Consider the following 21,636-nt stretch of genomic DNA (forward strand, 5'->3'; position numbering starts at 1 on the left):
ATATATACACATATATACTATATATCCAAGGTTGGACTACCCCAGGGCTCAAACCCAGGACCTTCTTGCTGTGAGGTGACCGCGCTAACCACTGTGCCACTGCGTCGCCATATATATGAGGAGGTGTCATGGAACATCAAGTCCCTCCATGGGATGTACCACTGACAGATAGAAGACGTAGCTGATATCAATAAATCCTACCCGTGGCTAGAAAAGGCTTGACTGAAAGACAGCACAGAGGCTCTGATTATAGCAGCGCAAGAACAGGCACTCAGGACCAGATCAACTGAGGCAAGGTTCTACCACACCAGACAAGACCCAAGATGCAGGCTGTGCAGAGATGCCCCTGAGACAGTCCAGCACTCAGTACCACAGTGTAAATTGCTAGCTGGGAAAGCATACACTGAAAGGCTTAACCAAGTGGCTGGGATAGCATACAGCAACATCTGTACTGAATACAAACTGGAAGTCCCCAAGTCCAAATGGGAGACACCGCCAAAGGTGGTTGAGAATGGCAGAGCTAAGATCCTGTGGGACTTCAAGTTCCAGACTGACAAGCAGGGACTGGCTAACTAACCAGACATTGTGGTGGTCGACAAGCAGCACAAGACAGCAGTAGTGATCGATGTAACAATCACAAGTGACGGCAACATCAGGAAGAAAGAGCAAGAGAAGCTAGACAAATACCATGGGCTGAAGGAAGAACTAGATTGGATGTGGAAGGTAAAATTCACAGTAGTCCCAATGGTAATAGGAGCACTAGGGTCTGTGAACCCCAAACTGAGAGAGTGGCTCCAGCAGATTCCAGGAACAACATCTGAGGTCTCTGTCCAGAAAAGTGCAGTCCTAGGAACAGCTAAGATACTGTGCAGAAATCTCAAACTCCCAGACCTCTGGTAGAGAACCCAAGCTTGAGGAAGACACACACCACCCAAAAAAGGGTGACAGGGAGATTTATATATATATATAAAAAAAGCTTTATTGACAGCTGATGGTTGCTTATGGCATGAAACAGGCTTGTACTGTCTCATAAAGAATTTACTTGACTCACTGGATTTTATATATATAATTCTTAAATCTAATGTGATTAAACATTTATTTAAGAACATACGTCTATATAGGTGCTGATTTATTTATCTACCAAATGCACAACATACATAGAATAATGTAACAACATAATGTAAATTTAAAATAATTATGTTAATTCTTGTGCTGACATCATGATTTGACCCTTTGAAGGACTTTTTTAAATTACTTCATAAAAAATGTGTTTTGTGCAAATTCTGTCATGAATTGGTCTGGTATCATTACTTACCTGCTGACGTTCACATTGTATCCATCTTCCTTAAAGATTTCCTGCCCGTTCATCAACCATTGAACAGAACAGGTGCCATCAGCGTTCACCCCGCAAAACACAGAGCAATTCAGCTTTGTATTGGAGCCTAAAATGGTATATTATTAGGGTCAACAAGTTAACATGTCTGAATTATTTGAAAAAGAGGATTTTGAACCAAGTTTTTCCTATTTAAAATGGGTAATCCATGAAATTCAGCAGGGTTCACAGTTTAGTTTCACAAATACTGGCAGGTCATTATGCTTAATCACTTAAAACTGTGAGGACATGATATTACTGAAATGTTGCACTTCCCACCAGTCTAATCACCACTGTTCTTATAATCATGAAAAGAAAAAGTAAATAATCCAGTTACAGCCCAAAAGGCTGTTCTTTCTAAAATGCTTACTACAAAGTAGTATACGTACACAATAAAACATCAAAAGTTTCTTTTTATGAAAGCTTTTACAAATGTTTAGACATTTGTTTTAATTTATGCTGTTTTCTTTTTGCTCGTACTTCAGTGCTCTTACTCTTGTTTTTGCCTTGTCTGGTTTTATATTTTTGTGAAGCACTTTGTGGTATTGTTTTAGAAAAGTGCTATATAAATAAAATTATCATTATTATTATTATCAAAAAAAGGACATGTCAAGGAAGACCACCAACAGGCTTCCTGATAAAAGACTTGTGATTAAGGCCCAAAAACGTTTTATGACATTTGTGACACTGATTAAACCATTCGGATTGCCATAGGAATGATGTGTATATTCTTGCACAGCAATGCTACTTTCTAACCTCACTCCCAAAAGCGTACCTTGGTCAGCGATGTGAACGTTGTGGATGGGGTAGAAGATGTGTGGTGGCTGGTGGGAAGAGGGCTCTGAAAGTCAGCAAGAATAAAAAGCAAAGATGAAGAATCTTCCATCCATTCCATCTTTTCTGTTTTTCTTCATTTTGATTTAATTCTGTCATTTTTCAAGTTTTATGAACCAACTTAGTCTGATGTGTTGGCCGCACTCACAGCCACATATTTGTAGTTTATTTTGTTTAAATTTTCGGTTGTTCAGTTACCAGTGCTTGGTGTGCCACTGCTGAAGGACATCTTGTCAGGCCTGAGCAAAAGATGCGCTCCACAGAGCAGAGCAGATTTTTTTTTAAAGATTTCTCTTTTTCTCCCAATTTAGTGGCCAATCGCTCCCTATTCTAGTTCAAACACCCACCCTCATACTGTATGTATTTGCCAACTGCATCTCTCCGGCTGGCAGTCTCGAAGGAGACGCCTGGCCACTTCCGTGACAAGGCGAATCCAGGCCGAACCACTGCTTTTCCGACACACACACAGACGCATTCATGTGACAAACACAAGCCAACTCTGCCCCCCTCCTGAAGACAGCATTGTCAATTATTGCTGCTTCATCGAGTCCGGCCATAGTTGGATGTGCGAGACCGAGATGCAAACTCTGGTCCCCAGTGGGCAACTGCATTGACACAAAGGCGATGCTTAGACCGCTACACCACCGCGGACCCAGAGCAGAGCTGTTAAATACAGGGTGGCCAGTTGGGCTCTACCAACTATCCACCATGTCATGGGGGGGGTATTATTCTTAATTTATATATTTTGTTAGTTTCTTTCGAATATGTTAGGTTTTTGTTCTTTTGCTTTGGTTACTATTTAAATGGGTTAACGTAATGAAGAATTGTCCTGTTTTTTGTTATTTGTAGTTTAGTTGGTAGAGTGTTGACTGTGTGTTACCCCTTTTGTTTCAAAATGGTCTGATCAGCCTGTATAGTATATGTTTCCCCTTGTGTTCAGTTTGTTCGGTCAGTTCGATATGTTCAGTTTGTTATGTTCAGTTTCTTTCTTTGGTATGATATGAGTTAAGTTCTGTTTAGTTGACCTCTTTTATGGGCCCAGAGCTTTTTGTTATCATGGGGCAATGGTTTTGGGTAAATAAAAACTTTTTTTGAAAAAAAATTACTTGTGATTCTTCTTGCCTACCAGCTCGGGCCCTTACATCTCCATACAAGCAAATTGTCTTGTTGGGATGCTCGATATGTAGAGGTGTTGAAATAGAAATAACTTACAGTGTTTAACAACATCTCTGGGAGAGCTTCTATGAACCTAAGAATATCAAAATATCCAGATATCTCATTTGTCTTAACAAGGAAGATGTCTTTCTGCACAGAATCTAAAAAGCATAAACTCTGAAGAAATTGGAAAAATTAGTAAAATTAGTATTTCTACCCCTCAACAGTTTTAGTGTGTGCAACTTAACGTGCTCTTGGTCCCTCAAAAACCTCTGAGATGTCCCTGAGCAAGGCATTTCGGCCTCCGGTGTGGCAAGATGGTGGCATGAATTCTTGTTTGCAGCGGCCTCACCCAGTGTCGGTGTGGGAAGATGGCGGCATGAATTCACATTTGCGGCAGCCGCACCCAGCACCATCCATGCTGTGTCTTTGTCCATGTCTGCATCTAAATTTCGTCTTCGTTTGATGGCTGGGAGAGCTTGGTCTGCTGCATCTGGGGGGCCCAGGGACCACGGCCCTGCCTAGAGCTGCACCCAAGAAGGTAACAACAAGATTGGTCTGACAAGACGCGGAAGAGGGGCAGGCTAAGCTAACTGCTAGCCCACGTAGACCGACAGTTCTGATAACACCAAGGGCGGTCTGGCAGCAGCCTCGTCTGGCATTGACTGTGGTGTTTTTGGTGTCATTGTGTGGAGTGCGGGGAGGTGTGTGTTGAGGATGTCTGGCTGGGAGAGCTGGCATTGGATCGGCTGAGGGAGCCTGGTCTGCTGCGTCTGGTGGGCCCAAGGACCATGGCCCCTGCCCGGAGCTGTACCCAAAGAGGAAACACTGAGGGCAATCTGATAGGACATGGAAATGGGGCAGGCTAAGCTAACTGCTAGCCCATGCAGACCGGCAGTTCTGACAGTCATCCTGGCTGGCGTTAGTTCCCTTGGACAGTGATTTTTTTTGTTTAGTTTGGATATATGTATTAGTTTGGATATGCATGTTCTTGTAGTTTCTGGACATGTGTTTTTGTCTTTGTGTGGCACTGCTGTGGATTGGGGGAAACGATATTTCATTTCATTTCATGTATGCAAGTACATGAAATAAAATAACAAATAAAGTGTTCCTGATTCCTGATTCAACGCGCAACAGCAACCTGTTGCTTTTCAGTTTACTGTTGCTTCTTGGTAGTAAACAGAAGCTTGTGGAAGCGCTGGTAGCTTCTACACTGTGGACGTGTACATGTTTGAATGAAAAGTAGAACTGAGTCAAACAAATCTGAACTTTTATCTGATTTGAAAAAAGCTTGTGTAAAAAGCATTGGCCTCCTCTCACCTTCTAAACGAAGCCAACGAGAGACAGTAGAGTTGTATGTGTGGTTGTTGTGTCTCCAAGTGCACATGCATGTGTAGATGGCCTCATCTTCCTTGGTGGCACCATTCAATCGCAGGGTTTTCTCATGCTCGCCTGGAAGAAGAGTGAGGTTCTAACACAGCGGCAGGAAAGGGCACAAAAGAAGAAGAGATGAGATAAGGTAAAAATTGAAATTATCGAAAAGATGAAAAAAATGATGAAAATAAAGGAAAGGTAAAGTCAAAGTAAAGAGACAAAATTACTGCGTTTGGAAACAGAGCAGCTGGGCTAGCATTGGTGTTTTTTGAAGGCCCTCTTGGGAGTTGAGCATTCAGGTAGGAATTAAACATTGCATCTTTAAAGATGCAATGTCTTCATCATGCTTTTGCCAAGTCCTTATTGCGAGGGTGCAAAAGCACATTCATGGAACATGCAAGTGCAAAACATTGAATAATCACAATTTTTACACCTACATTATCAAATTTACACAGATAAGACACAGATAAGCAAATGTGTGTCTGTCATCTGACTGTATTCGTATTATCAGTTACTGTAAACGGAATTGGCAGGCACAATATGTTCTGATTCATACCTTGTACCAGGTGATTTCTCCTTTCATGTCATTGCATATAAGTGAAACACCATCTGGGCATAATATACCAGGGTTCTCGTCAGGGATCTTAATCTCGAAATAGAGGAGTTCAGGGTCCCAAGGGTTGTTGGCCGGGAAAACGCTCACATTTATGCATAAGTTGTAATACCTTCCCGATGGTGTATCCCACCTGTGGAAGAAGACCTGGTTAGATATGTGATAGATTTCTGAAGTGATTTCTTCTGGGACATGCCCATGTATTAAAGCCTGTATGTGAGCAGTCACAGGCATAAACACACCACACACAATTACAGTCTCAGAGGGCTTAATTTTCGCATGAGGAAGAACAGGTAGATACAGTAAATGACGTTGAACAACTCTATTGTTAGACAACCAAATCAGATGAAGAAAAACTTCAAATCTGAATTGACAGTTCCTATTGGCTGGATGTAAAGTTTAGGGCTAACTGCTAACTAATAAGACTAACTTACCCTTGAATGGAGACTAAGGGCATAGGGTATGTTTCTACATTGGTGGGGGCATTTTTGAAGTTTGTCGGACCACCAACATGCATGGTTATGCGCTTGTGTGCGCACTCTCTCACACACACACATGCACACACACGCTGCTGAGCATGGATAGTGAGTGGACGTGTCCCAGACCAGCTTGTATGATTTTTTAAAATAATTTGTTGCAAACTTATTTTCTTTGTCTACGATTATATCTTATAACTATACTATTGAAATGCCTTAATGCATTTTAATCGTATAGAAAAAGGACACTCCTGATTGTGAAACTACGAGTGAAGATAGTAGCTGTTTCAGAGTTAAAACTGTCGAGCTTGCTCATGAGCGCTGACGCACTAATTCTATCTGACTTGGATACAACAAATTCCGGGGCACACAACCTCCGGAGCACAACGCCGCTACGACACACAGCCGGCAAAGCAGCACCACCCAAATCCAACAGATGACAGCAACATACCATCCATGACCTATAACATCTTCCCTTTCTGAAATGTACTTATGTAGTTGTATACTTTGTACTTCGCCCTCCATTACTGAACAGGACAAATATTACAAATCAATCTCAAAAATTATTATTATACTGACAACATTATTTCAACAAACTTGCACTTTTTTTCTTTTTTTTAAATAACAACACCAACATTGGTATCACAGTCCGACCCAACTACAGATTTAGCCTAATAGGTGCCCAGGACAGCCGTCCAAAGCGCAACTGTGTAAAGGACCTTGCCAGGGTATTTACAGGAGAATGGGCAGGCAAAACGTCAGAACGCCTGAATGGGGTATCGGGGGACAGAGTAGCGCATAGTCTGTGACCACTCAGCTCTTTGCCCAGTGCCTCTGGGCTGGCATGGCACGCGGAGATGGAGGGGATGGGGTTTTGGGCCAGTCCCTTCATTTCTTCTTTTTTTCTCTAGTCTCTTCGGGGGCGTGGGCCTGTGGCATACTTTGTAGATGAGTTCCTGGGTTCTGCGGCAGTGCTGGCTCTGCCACCTGCAGGTCAATTCTATTTCGGCGGTACAATGATCCCTCCATTTCTACCAGGTAGGATCGTGGAGCAACCTTCAGTACACAGAATCCGCATCTCCAAATGCCTGTTTGGTCTCCTGGTAACGGCTTCGTCCGGACTGCTTCGCCCACCGTGAGTTCAGGTAGGTCCCATGCTGATTTGTCATAGATCTCTTTGGCGACCTGTCTTCTGTGACGCAGCTGGTACAGTACCCCGGTCACCACACATGGCTCCAGTAGCCTGTAGGCCACAGACAGCGCGTTCTTCAAACGCCTCGACATCAGGCGCTGGGCCGGACTGCTGGCCATACCTTCTGTTGGTGTGTTACGCTACTGCAGGATTGCTTTCCAGGCATCATTGCCCTCACGAAGAGCTTTCTTGCATAAGTTCTTGGCTATCTTCACAGCAGCCTCAGCCTTACCATTAGCTTTGGGATGGCATGGTGAGGAGCTGATGTACTCAAACTCCCAGTCTGCAGCAAACCGCTGGAATTGATGGCATGAGAACTGTGGCCCATTATCAAAGATGACCCGGTCAGGCTGACCATAGCGAGCAAACTGAGCCCTGCAGCGTTTTATTGTCGTCTCAGCTGAGAGGTCTGGAAGAAGCTCAATTTCCCAGAAATCACAATAATGGTTGACTAACAGGAGGAAATCTTTGCCACCATGCTGGAAGAGGTCTAGGCTTACAATCTGCCAGGGGTGTGTTGGCAGCTCGTGTGACATCATTGTCTCCCTCTGCTGCTCAATGGCGGATTTGTTAAAGACAGTGCATTTGCCTACAAAGTCCTTGACTTCACCCCGCATCCCCGGCCAGTACAGTGTGTCACGTGCTTGCCTGTAACAGGCCTCGGCCCCTATGTGACTAGAGTGCACTCATGCCAAAATTTCGGGGTGGAGTGATCTGGGAATGATGACTCTTTCACCTTTGAATAGTACCCCATTTTGAATACTGAATTCCTCCTTAAATGCCCAATATTCCCTTGCCGCCAGTGGAGTTTCATCTCTGTGTTCAGGCCAGCCGCACAGAGTCACAGATTTCACAGCCTGAAGTTGCTCGTCATTGTCAGTCTGCTGCCGGATCTGTACGAGTCGCCGGTCTGTGACATTGAGGTAGTCAGCCTGGTTGATGAGCTCCACATCCAGCTGCTCTGTCTCTAAACTACTGACAGCATCCTCGTTGTGCATGGACCCTGCATGTGTGTTTGACACAGTGGCCCTGCTGAGGGTATCTCTCACATGCATCTCTGGCCCCGGCTTATACACCACTCTGAGGTTGTAGCTCTGCAGAGCCAGCAGCATGCTCTGCAGACGCTTCAGGGCACTCAGAAAGGGCTTGCTGAATATGGTGATGAGGGGCTTGTGATCGGTCTCTGCTGTAATGCTGTTGCGTCCATACAGATAATGGTGAAAACGCTGGCACGCAAACCCAATGCTGACGCACTTCTTTTCGATTTACGCATAATTCTGCCCTGTCGGTGTGAGGGCCCTCGAAGTGAATGCAACTGGGGGATCCTCCTGCATAGGGCAGCAGCCCAGGCCATGCTAGCTTGAATCACTCTGTGCAGTGACGGCCTTTGCCATGTCATAGTAGCACAACACAGGCGTTGTCCCCAGATTGTGCTTGTATACATGCCTGCATTCAGGGCCCATTAGACTCCTCACAGTAGCTGCTTGGACCGCCGCAGGTTTCTCATGCAGTCCCGTTGCTAAACTGTAATCCTCAAAATCTGCCCTGAAGATGTCCCAGTTAGCACTCCGGTCTCCGCTAAGCTTCAATGGAGTGGGAGGAGGAATCATGTTCACTGCTGCCATGACTTAGCTCTGGTATAGAGAAATTATCTGTTATCAAACACTGGGGATGCGCGTGCAGCTTGGCTGCAGGAAGAACGTTACCCAACCATTGATTACCATCTCGGCTTGGTATGAAGACGGCTAACGAACTTCCGATACGTTACAATGGTTTGATTTTAGTTTTAAAATGTTTTCCACCTACTACAACAGTTTGTCACCAAGTGATAAGACCAGTTATGCTAATAAATTAACATTGGTGAATGGGATACATCTTGGAGACCCATATGCTTTAGGCGCAGATCAGTGGATTAATGACAAGACAAAATGGCCCAGTCTTCAGTGGCCAAATATTCACGAATACCTGATCGACACACCAAGTCTTTATTACCGGGTGAACTTTAAAGCGAACACGTCTCTAGATGCATACAACTATGTTACTAGCGGTCATGTCCAGGGCATACCATTTCACGACAACAACGTTGAAAACTTTGTAGTTCTGAGGACTGAGGTCCTGCCTAGCCAAAGACAGGGCAATAATACGGAGACGTACAAGGTCTGGGTTATTGTGAACAAGAGAAACAACTGTATTCTGACTGCGAACTGCACCTGTATGGCTGGGTATGTAACTTAAGTTAATTTACTAAATACTCTTAGCTTTCCATTACTATTTAACCTCTTCAGTCACTGTCGATAATGTAGTCAACAAAATTTCACTGCTCATTTGCTGCAATTATACAGCTGTGCCTGCGGGCATATCTAGCCTGAACACCATTTACACACATTTAAACCAATGTGTGTAATACATTAGATTGCTAGGAATTAATCTCTAATATTTTCTTGCAGTTTGGGGTCATGCTGCAGGCATGCTGCTGCACTTATGCTCAAATTTGAGCTGTGGGTCAGATATGGAAAGACTGAGATGTCTTGTACCTCAGGGACAAACAAGTGGCTCTTCACATCGAAAAGAGAGGTGAAGCCAGCCAGACTGAGTGAAATCTGCATCAGAAAGCCAAAGAGGACAGACACCCAACTGCAACCAGCCAGAAAGGCCAGTGTCAAAGGTATAATACATTTTATATTAAAAAAAAATAATTTGCTGGACTTCCGGTTATGCGATATAGGTAGAGGACGCACGGCTGAGGGCTCCCAGTCTACTTTTTGACAAAACATGTTTTACCTAGCTTTTCCTTTGAGACTTTGACAAATAAGGCCTCGTAAGACTTGCTTTAGTGATATCTTGCCAAATGAGCCACTGTAAACGCGCCAAACCAGCAAATAACGTCGACAAAACTCCAGCTAATGCTAACCGTGCATATACTAACGTTTCCAAGAACGCAGCCAAGACGCTAGCAGCGTTTGGTAACAACCCTTCGAAAACGACAGAAACCGGAGATACCACAGCTGATATGCTCATTTCCATGGATCAACTATCTGCAGAATTCAAGAAGCAGAGGTCACTTAGGGATGATGTTTCTTCCCTGATCAAGACTCCACTAAACCCCTGCAAGCCTCACTGGACTGCTTGCAGATGTCAGCGAACTCGTTCCAAAAGCGCCTTACCTGTGTGGAATCTGTAACCAGTGACAACTTTGAACGTTTAACTGCAGCCGAGTCCACCATCAAAACGCTCCAAACCCAAAACCTGTCTCTGCAGGACCGGATCGACGACCTCAAGAACCGATCTCGGAGGGCCAATCTCCGTGTACTAAACATTCCTGAAGGCAGTGAGGATGGTAAAGATCCGGTGAAGTTCATGTCGGAGATGCTGATGCAAATAACGGGTCCTGATGTCTTTTCTGAACCGCCTCAGCTGGAGAGAGCACACCGGACCCCGACCTTCAAATCCGGCCGAGGAACATCCCCCCGCACGTTCCTGGTTTGCTTTTCCAGATTCCAGCAGAGGGAAGCTGCATTGCACTGAGTGAGGAACCACGAGCTGAAGTACCAAGGAGCATTTATAAGGGTTTATCAAGACCTCAGCACGGCACTTGCTAAAAAGCGAGCCACATTTAACGGCATCAAACAAGCTCTGTACCAAAAGAACGTGCGGTTCCGCCTACTGTACCCGGCCCAGCTGCGTGTGATGTATGGAGACGACTCGCACACCTTTGACTCCCCTGATGAAGCTCAGACGTTTTATGATTAGAAGATAGCTAAAAAGTAGGCTAGCAAAACGGCTGTTTTGAACCACACTGGTTGGAGACGGTTGATTACCTGGAGTGATTTGAAAATGGGTAGGGCTATGTTTACCGTTTGAACTCACCCTCTCAACAGCCCTGGGACTGAAGGTATGGTCACTCGCTGTATTATTGCTGGGCTACGTTAACTCATTTGTGTTCAGCTTACTCATTATAGAGACGTCGCCTACCCCCTTTTTTCTCTGTTTTTCTCTTTTCTTTTCTTTTCTTTGTTGTATTGCCATCATAGGTGGTGCCTTCATACGTATATTGGTTGTTCACCTGGCCTACAGATGTTGTTCGGTTCAATCTTTAATTTATTTTTTTCCTTGAGTGTTAAAGTGTGTTGTTTCCTTCTACTAATAAGACTTTACAACTCGTTTCAATCCCACTGGGCTATAAACTTTAATAATAACTTCGGCACGTAAGGTTATACATCATGCTCGGTCCGTTATTCAAGGTGCAACAACATAAACGACCTCTGTGGAAAAAAGGAACTGAACAATGGTTCCTAACAATAGTTCCTATTGTTACAGCCTTTCTCTTTTCAGAGTTTCTTCTTTTTTAGAACCTTTAATACATTTTTTTAATTGTCTATCGCTGTAAACAATAAGATATAAACAAAACTCTTTGCTACTAACAGTGCTGGAATATCAACATTCAAAATGTTTTTCATATTAACAATGACATATTTATCAGTTACTTATAGCTACTAATGAAAATGATCATTATCAACTACTGTGTATCAAAGTGCTATGGCTTCTCTTCACAGTTTAACATAACCATTGTTTAAATGAATACCTGAACTTGCAGATAACCAGGTGAACAAGAACATATTGTAGCGAATTCGGCCTGAATTCGCTACAATATGTACACAACATTTGTGATTCACTTTTTTTTCTTTTTCATCCATGCCCCCCCCCCAAAGTCCATTAGTGCTACAGATCCATTCATCTGTGTGAGGTCATAACTTCTTTGTATCGCTGCGGCTGCACCACAGAGCGGCCCGATCTGGTGGTAACAGGGTTGGCCCTGTCACCAGTGTCCTTGGTTTTGTGTCCTGCTAAGACACTGCGAGAAGGAACACTCTCTGAATGTCCGGGTTCAACACTCTCTGGCTGACTGGGGCTGCTGATCTCCATGTCCATAGTGTCAGTGAAGATTGCTCCTGGTGCATGCCTGAGGTATCTACAATTTCTCCTGATGACACCACCCGTGTGCAGCTGGACCTCATAGGATCTCCTGTCGACCGGCCTCAGCACCTTGCCCACTCTCCAGCCAGTGTGGGGTGCAAGAGGCTGAACTCTCACACATTCACCTGGGGTAAGCGTGTCCAAGTCTTTAGCCGACCTGTCGTAGTATGCCCTCTGACGTTGTTGGTTATTTTGTAAATCCTGTTTCACCTGCACAACTTTCGACTCTAACAGGCTTGCCTTGGTTGGCAGTAGTGTTTTGGTACGGCGACTGAGCAGCCGCTGTGCTGGTGTGGTATCAGTACCCTGTGATGGTGTGTTGCAGTGGTCCAGAAGGGTCAGATAAGGATCCTGTCCAGCAGCCTTGGCTTTGAGCAAGAGTCTTTTTGCTGTCTTAATGGCTAACTCAGCTTTGCCGTTGCTTTGCGGGTAACCTGGTGATGAGGTTTTATGTTGTAATCCCCACAGTCGACTGAACTTCTGGAATTCTTGTGACGAATACTGTGGGCCATTGTCTGAGATTACAATATCTGGGATACCTTGGCGGGCAAAATGAGCTTTCAGCTTCCGTATCACTGTGGTTGACTTGGTATCTGCCAGGTAATCTATTTCCCAAAAATTTGAGAAAAAAATCAACAATTATGAGGTAGTCTTTGTTGTCAAACATGAACAGATCCGTGCCCACTTTTGCCCATGGCCTGCTTGGCACATCATGTGACATTAGTGTTTCTTTTTGTTGCTTAATGTCCATTGATCTGCAGATGTCACACTTTGCTATATATGACTTTATTTGGTCGTTCATGCCCTGCCAATAGACACACTCCCTAGCCCTCCGTAGGCATCCTTCCACACCCAGATGTGATGCGTGTAGGCGGCAAGTGATGTCCTCCCTCAATGCATCAGGGATGACAGCGCGCTCACTCCTGAACACTATTCCATCTTGGTGGCTTAACTCCTCTTGGAATGAGAAGTAGGGCTTGACTTCCCTTGGTGTTTTTTACTTATCGTCAGGCCATCCTTGCTGCATCATTTTGATGAGATGCTGCAGTGTTTCATCCTCTTTTGTGGCAGATCGTATATTATGTAGCCTGTCTCCTGTGATAGGTAAGTGTTGTACCATGTTGACAGTCTCTAGTTCTGCATCCGGTGCACTCTCAGGAAGTGTTAGGGGTTTGTAGAACGAACCCAATAGCGACAACACAAGACAAAGTAAAGCACCAACCTGGCAGGACTCGTAGAGGAGAGCCGGCCGGGCCTGGACAGAAGGGGGAGGCGCTTCAGGCGGAACTTGAGAATAGCTTCTTAAAAATGGGAAAACGTAAACTGCCCCCTTAATCCGAAAAGGAAAAAACGTAAACTGCTCCTTTAAAGTCCGAAAGGGAAAAAACGTAAACTGCTCCTTTAAAGTCCGAAAGGGAAAAAAACACAACTGCTCCTTTAAAGTCCGAAAGGGGAAAAAACACAAACTGCTCCTTAAAGGTAGAAGTCCAACCGAGTAATAAGATCCACAGTGAGAGAGGAGAAATTAGAATATCAAAAACTTGATCTCAACTAGAAAATCACGATGGGAAAATCCAATGGGGAAAACACAAAGAGAGTTCTTCTCCGAACAAGCTCTCAAGGAGAACTGACACAAGGGAATAATCAAACAAGCAAAAACACGGAGAATACTACAATCTGTACTCCACCGGGAGACACAGAAATGTCACAAAACTCGAGACGAAGAATTTACTCACGGGACTGTTCAGGGAACTAGCGACGAGTTCTGGAAGGCAAACAAACTTATACTAGAGTGGTTAACGAGTAGATAGGCTGCAGGTGTTTCAGACGCGCCCTTCCCCCGCTCTCATTGCTGGTTGCCAGGTTGGTCAACAGACCGAGCCCTAACAGTACCCCCCCCCCCTCTACGGGAGCCACCAGGCGACCTGCCAGGTTTGTCAGGGTGACGGCGATAGAACTCAGCGAGCAGACCAGGGTCCATGATGAGCTGGCGGGATACCCAGCTTCGTTCCTCCACCCCATAGCCCTCCCAGTCAACCAAATACTGGAACCCCCGTCCCCTGCGTCGGACGTCCATCAGCCGACGGACCTTCCACTGTGGATGCCCATCCACAATCTCAGGGGGAGGCGGAGCTGGGGCCGGAGGCATAAGGGGGCTCTCGGAGACAGGCTTTACTCGGGACACATGAAAAACCGGATGGATCTTCATGGAGGCCGGGAGCTTAAGACGCACAACTGCAGGACTGGGTACTTCCTGGATCTCGAAGGGTCCAACGAACCGGGGATTCAGCTTCTTGGCAGAGGACTGAAGGGGGAGATCCTTGGTGGACAGCCAGACTCTCTGTCCGGGTTGGTAAGCTGGTGCTGTGGATCGGCGACGGTTAGCTCCTCGTCTGGCACGTTCCGTAGCACGGAGCAGCGCAGCCCTGGTGATCTCCCAGACACGACGACAGCGGTCCAGATGAGTCTGCACGGAGGGAACCTCCACTTCGGACTCCTGTGCAGAGAAGACGGGCGGCTGGTAACCCAGGGATGCCTCAAAGGGCGAGAGGCCGGTGGCGGAGCTGACCAGGGAGTTGACCGCATACTCGACCCTGGGAAGAAACTGACTCCAGGAGGTTGGCTTCTTGGCAGCGACGCAACGGAGAGCAGATTCCACACTCTGGTTCATCCTCTCAGTCTGTCCGTTAGTCTGCGGATGATATCCCGACGAAAGGCTGACCGAGGCGCCCAACCCCTTGCAGAAAGCACGCCACACACGGGAAACAAACTGGGGCCCTCTGTCTGACACAATGTCCTTGGGAAGTCCATGCAAACGGAAGACGTGGCTCATCAGGAGGTCAGCGGTTTCAGAAGCAGAAGGAAGCTTAGGCAAAGCCACCAGGTGAACACCCTTGCTGAAGCGATCCACCACCGTCAGGATCACTGTGTTGCCCTGAGACGGAGGAAGTCCAGAGACAAAATCCAACGCCACATGGGACCAGGGCCGACTGGGAATAGGAAGGGGCTGCAGCAGACCAGCCGGTGCCTGGTGAGAGGCCTTGCTGCGGGCACAGATGGTGCAGGCCATGACGAACTCCTTGACGTCCCTCCTCATAGTGGGCCACCAGAACCGTCGAGCTATGAAAGTGAAAGTGCGGTGGACTCCAGGGTGGCAAGCGAGCTGACTGGTGTGGCCCCATTTGAGGACCCGAGACCTCACTGAGTCCGGAACAAACAGTCGGCGAGGCGGCACGTTGCTCGGGGCTGGACTGGAGCGCAAGGCGCGCTTGACCACCGTTTCAAGGCCCCAGGTCACCACGCCAACGACCTTGGTCTCAGGGAGGACGGGACTTGGCTCCACCGTTACAGGTTCCTTAAGGTGTTGACGAGACAGAGCATCTGCCTTGGTGTTGCGGGAGCCAGGACGATAAGTCAGTGTGAAGTCGAACCGACTGAGGAAACTGGCCCACCGTGCCTGCCGACCATTGAGACGTTTGGTTGCCCGGATGAACGTCAGGTTCTTATGATCAGTCCAGATGGTAAATGGATGCTCTGCCCCCTCCAGCCAATGGCGCCATTCCTCAAGTGCAGCCACTACAGCGAGAAGCTCCCGATTACCAACATCATAGTTCTCCTCGGCGGGAAGGAACCGGCGGGAGAAGAACGCGCAAGGATGAACCTTCTGGTCGGCCTCTGATCGTTGGGAGAGCACAGCCCCCAATCCGGTGTCCGAAGCGTCCACCTCAACTATGAACTGCCTCTTGGGATCGGGATGGAGTAGGACGGGGGCACTGGTGAACCTCTCCTTGAGCGACAGAAATGCAGAGCGAGCAGCTGGGGACCAGACGAACGGCTGAGAGGGGGAGGTTAGACGGGTGAGGGGTTCTGCTACAGAGCTGTAGTTTCGGACGAACCTCCTGTAAAAGTTCGCGAACCCGAGGAAGCTCTGCAGTTCCTTACGTGACTTAGGATCCGGCCATTCCACCACCGCTTTGATCTTGCGAGGATCAGCTCGAGTCTTGCCTCCCTCCACGATAAAACCTAAGTAGTCCACTGACTCAGAATGGAACAGGCATTTCTCAGCCTTGACGAACAGCCGGTTACGAAGGAGGCGTTCGAGAACCTGCCGCACGTGCTGGACATGCTCCTCGAGGGACCTGGAGAAGATGAGGATGTCATCAAGGTAGACGACAACGAATTGGTCGAGCATGTCGCGAAGGATGTCATTCATGAGTGCCTGGAACACCGCCGGGGCGTTGGTGAGGCCGAACGGCATTACCAGGTACTCATAATGACCACGGGGAGTCTTAAAGGCTGTCTTCCACTCGTCCCCTTTCCGGATCCGAACGAGATGGTAGGCGTTCCGGAGATCCAGCTTAGTGAAGACAGTCGCCTGGGTCAGGGGTTCGAGGGTGGAGCTCATCAGAGGCAGGGGGTACTTATTCTTGATGGTGATGTCGTTGAGTTGGCGATAATCAATGCAGGGTCGGAGACCACCATCCTTCTTCTTAACGAAAAAGAAACCAGCTGCCACCTGGGAGGATGAGGGTCGGATGAGCCCTGCCGCCAACGATTCTGAAATGTAATCGTCCATAGCAGCCTTCTCGGGGATGGAAAGGCTGTAAAGACGACTGCTAGGGAGAGAGGCCCCAGGACGGAGGTTGATAGCACAATCATATGGCCGATGCGGAGGGAGAGACTGAGCCCGCGTCTTGCTGAAGACCTCCCCGAGATCATGATACTCGGGAGGAACAGAGGAAAGATCGGGAGGAGGGGCAATCGGAACAGTCTGGACTGCTGGACCAGGTGCGGCCTGAAGACACCGGGCGTGACAGGAGGAGCTCCACTCCAAAATGTTACCAGACGACCAAGCAATGTGTGGCTCATGCTGAGCCAACCAGGGACGCCCCAAGATCACAGGAACTAAGGGAGACTGGATGACGAAGAACTGAAGGCTCTCCACATGGTTTCCAGCAATAGTGAGAGACACGGGACAGGACTGTCGGGTAACACTGGCCAGGCGGCGCTCATCCAGAGCAAAGGCCTCTATTGGCCTCTCCAATTCCTCACATGGAATGTTAGCTTGAGCAGCAAACGTAGAGTCCAAAAAACACCCATCAGCTCCCGAATCGATGAGTGCGCCTACAGTGAGCCGCTGGTCTGCCCAAGCCAGGGTAACGCTCACAAGATGGTTAGCCAGAGCAGGATGGCGGGAACAGGAAAGACGGCTCACTAGGATCTCCCGGGGTCCCAGTGAGCCTAATCTTTTGGCCGCGTAGGACACTCGCTGATCCGGTGTCCCTTAAGACCGCAGTAAAGACAGAGACCTGCCTTGAACCGGGCCTCACGTTCAGCGGGAGTCAGTCGTGTACGCCCAAGCTGCATAGGTTCCTCCTCTGTCACTGTCTGGGAGGAGGAGAGGCTTGCCACAGGGGAAGTGGAGTGCGACGAAGAAGAGCCCCCTTCGGAAGCTCTGGATGGCTGAGAGGTAGAAACGGTTCCCCGTAGACCTCGCTCGCGCCTTCTCTCGCGGAGACGTCCATCGATGCGGATGGCAAGGCTGATAAGGTCGTCGAGAGAGGTAGGATCCTCCCGGGTGGCTAGCTGATCCTTGACGGCATCGCTGAGGCCCCTACGGAAGGTTACCCGAAGTGACTGGTCGTTCCAGCCACTCTCAGCCGCAGCCAGCCTGAACTCGACTGAGTAGTCAGTGACACTGCCACTGCCCTGCTGGATCCTGCTCAATCGGACACCCGGATCCTGACCGTACACTGGATGATGGAATACCTTCCGAAGCTCAGCCACAAAGTCATCGTAGGAAGAGCAGAAACTGGCCCCCATGGACCAGGAAGCAGTGGCCCACTGAGCAGCGCGGCCAGTCAGCAGGTTAGTCACGTAAGCAACTTTTGCAGCATCTGTGGTGAACCCCCTGGAATGGTGGGCGAAGACAAGCTCACACTGCATGATGAACGTGGCACAGGTCTCAAAGTTGCCATCAAAAGGCTTGGGATTGGAGATACTGGGCTCCCGGAAATCCGAAACATAAACGGTAGGATTGTCTAAGGCAACGGCTGCGGGCACTGCTGGAGGAGGGGCGGCCGGAACTGGTGGGACAGCTGGCTGGTTGGTGATAGCCGCTGTGAGAGTTTGCAACTGCTTAAGAACCTCCTCTTGTTGGCTCGCGAGCGCCGCTTGCTGGGCCGAAAGAGAATCCACCGAAGCCTGGAGGGGTTGCACCTGAGCCCGGAGGCCCTGCATGGCAACAGCGGCCTCTTGTAGTTGCTGGCCGTGGGAGGCTGTAAGCTGAATCTGCTTATAGAGAGCAGCCTGGACAGGATTGGCGTCTGGGTTGTCTGGGTTCATAGTGAGAGGCTAGTTCGTACTGTTAGGGGTTTGTAGAACGAACCCAATAGCGACAACACAAGACAAAGTAAAGCACCAACCTGGCAGGACTCGTAGAGGAGAGCCGGCCGGGCCTGGACAGAAGGGGGAGGCGCTTCAGGCGGAACTTGAGAATAGCTTCTTAAAAATGGGAAAACGTAAACTGCCCCCTTAATCCGAAAAGGAAAAAACGTAAACTGCTCCTTTAAAGTCCGAAAGGGAAAAAACGTAAACTGCTCCTTTAAAGTCCGAAAGGGAAAAAAACACAACTGCTCCTTTAAAGTCCGAAAGGGGAAAAAACACAAACTGCTCCTTAAAGGTAGAAGTCCAACCGAGTAATAAGATCCACAGTGAGAGAGGAGAAATTAGAATATCAAAAACTTGATCTCAACTAGAAAATCACGATGGGAAAATCCAATGGGGAAAACACAAAGAGAGTTCTTCTCCGAACAAGCTCTCAAGGAGAACTGACACAAGGGAATAATCAAACAAGCAAAAACACGGAGAATACTACAATCTGTACTCCACCGGGAGACACAGAAATGTCACAAAACTCGAGACGAAGAATTTACTCACGGGACTGTTCAGGGAACTAGCGACGAGTTCTGGAAAGCAAACAAACTTATACTAGAGTGGTTAACGAGTAGATAGGCTGCAGGTGTTTCAGACGCGCCCTTCCCCCGCTCTCATTGCTGGTTGCCAGGTTGGTCAACAGACCGAGCCCTAACAATAAGCTCTGCTCAGAGTGTCTGCTAGCAGCATGTCTCTACCTGGCACATATACTACATCTAGATCATACGTTTGTATGCGCAGCATCATTCCCTGCAGCCTTTTGGTGAGGTTTTCTCACTATTGTTTCCAACGGCTTGTGATCACTTTGCACTGTCACTTTTCGGCCGTATGTGTACTGGTGAAATCTTTCCGTGCTATAAACCATTGCTAAGAACTCCTTTTCTATTTGCGCATACCCACCCTCTGTGTGAGTGAGTGCTCTGCTTGCAAATGCTATTGGCTTACCCATCTGTATGAGCGCTGCACCTAAGCCTGTGTCTGAAGCGTCACACTGCACTGTGAGTTCCTCATCTGGGTTGTAATATTTCAGTACTGGGACCTTTGCTATAGTCTCTTTCAATTTGAGAAAAGCCTCCTCGTGCTGTGCTGTCCAGTTCCACTCCCTGTTTTTGTGTGTCAAATCTCTCATCACTATGCACTTGTCTGAAAGGTGGGGACAAAACTTGGCTAGATAATTTACCATACCTAGTAGCCTTTGCACTCCTTTCACATCCGTCGGTGCCGGCATCTTCTCAACAGCACGCACTTTCTCTGGATCCGCGCTGAGTCCATCAGCTGTCAGGCGGTGTCCAATGTATGTGGTCTCCTTTTGTCTCAGCTTGAATTTGTCTTTGTTCAGCTTGATGTTCTTTTGTCTGCATCTTTCAAGAAACAGTCTCAGTTTTCCATCATGGTCACGCTCAGCTTCCTCCTGTGTTTCCCCTTGGCCTGTGATCAGTACATCGTCAGCTATAATGTACAAGCCCGGTACACCATCCAGCGCTTGTGTGAGCTTTCTCTGAAAGATTTCTGGGGCCGGACTTATCCCCATTGGCATCCTCAGCCACCTGTAACGTCTGAATGGAGTGGCAAATGTTGTTAGATAGCTGGACTCCTCCTCCAGCTGCACATGCCAGAATCCACTCTTGACATCACACACTGTGAACACTTTTGCTTTTGACAAGTCCGGTAAAATGTCCTCGATGGTTGGCAGTGGGAAGTGACTGCGCGTTAGAGCTTTGTTCAAAGGCTTGGGATCGATACACACTCTTGGTTTCCCACTTGGTTTCTGTACCACCACCATTGCACTAATCCAATCTGTACTGCATTCCACAGGTGTTATGATCCCTCTTTGCTGTAGGTCTTGTAGCTCGTCCTTCAGCGGTTTCATCATGGTGACTGGGACCCGCCTCTTTGGCAGCTGTACTGGTTTCACTGTGCTGTCCACCTCTATTTTGTATTTTCCCTCGAGGCAGCCATCACCAGTGAACACATCAGCATACTCATCTTTAATTTGTCCCATTGTCCACTGTCCTGTTGTTGTTTCTGTTGTGACAATACTGTCTATTGTCATGATGTTTTCATATTGCACTTTTATCAATTTCATGGCCTCACTGGCTCTCCTACCCAGCAGAGGCACTGTACCGGCTGCATTCACCGCCTGGAACTCTAAGCGATATAGCTTGTTGTTTCTCGGGTTTCTTATTTTCACTTTACATTTTCCCAGTGGTTTTAATTTGGTTTTATTGTACATTACTAGTACACTCTTCGTGTGTTCTAATTTGGCATCTGGATTCAGCAGGTTAATTGGGATGATATTGCAACTGGCACCACAGTCTATTTGGAATTTGACCATGTCCTTGCCTGGAAGCATGCCAGCATAGAGAAGCTGACTTTTCTTCATTCTCTCAGTTTCTTTTACATCCTCTACAGTCTCTGTATGCACATCTTTCCCTGTGTCAGTCTCTACTGCATCTACAGTTTTTGTCTCAGTTTCAGTGACACAGGTCATAATATCTTCATATTCATCACTCTCAGATTCAGTTGTTATTTTACTCACATATTTCTTTTTCCTTAGTTACGGTTTTGCTCTGCATTTTGCTGCAAAATGGTTCTCTCTTCCACACTTTGTGCACTTCTTCCCAAACGCTGGGCACTTTTGTTTACTTTTCTCATGCATTTTTCCACAATATCTGCACTCCACAGTGTTGCTCGTCTGTTTCCGATACTGTGCTCCTTGCACAGCATGTACCTCTTCCACCATCAATCCCGAGATGGTTTTCACATTGTCCTTTGAGAGCTCAGCGGCTCTGCACAGCTGCAAACATGTGTCCAGAGTCAACTTTTTCTCTCGGAGCAGTCTTTCTCTTATAATTGTGTTGTTACCTCCACACACAATCCGATCCCGGATGAGCGAGTCTCTCAATGTCCCAAAGTTGCACGTTTTTGCCAACACTCTCAGTTCCATGACATAACGGTCTATATTTGGTTTCTTGTAAAAAAACGATAACGTTCCACAGTCTCGTTAACGCTGGGGTCGCAGTGATCATCAAACTTCTTGATAACGTCATCTAACTTCCATGCATCCTTCGGTGTGTCGCCCAGTAATGTGTCCATAAGTTCCCTGCCGCTCTCCCCGACAAGATAGATGAACAGTTTCACCTTCTGTTTGTCATCGGCGTCAGCCATGGCTAAATCCACATACAGAGCGAACTCGTCCCTCCAGGCCTTC

General features: G+C 47.4%; 1 protein-coding gene across 1 annotated transcript in view; it reads right to left on the reverse strand.

Moving 5' to 3' along the window:
* LOC130120343 (interleukin-1 receptor-like 1) overlaps window positions 1-21,636 on the reverse strand; it is an 80,332-nt gene that overhangs the window by 40,707 nt on the left and 17,989 nt on the right. Inside the window, exons 4-7 of the mRNA XM_056288892.1 lie at window positions 5,292-5,481; window positions 4,682-4,832; window positions 2,148-2,213; window positions 1,316-1,442 (exon numbers count right to left, since the gene is read on the reverse strand). Coding sequence (XP_056144867.1) covers window positions 1,316-1,442; window positions 2,148-2,213; window positions 4,682-4,832; window positions 5,292-5,481 — 534 coding nt within the window. The remainder of the gene's footprint in view (window positions 1-1,315; window positions 1,443-2,147; window positions 2,214-4,681; window positions 4,833-5,291; window positions 5,482-21,636) is intronic.

This window comes from Lampris incognitus, chromosome 11 (genome assembly GCF_029633865.1).
Source record: "Lampris incognitus isolate fLamInc1 chromosome 11, fLamInc1.hap2, whole genome shotgun sequence".
In the NCBI taxonomy this organism is placed as follows: domain Eukaryota; kingdom Metazoa; phylum Chordata; class Actinopteri; order Lampriformes; family Lampridae; genus Lampris; species Lampris incognitus.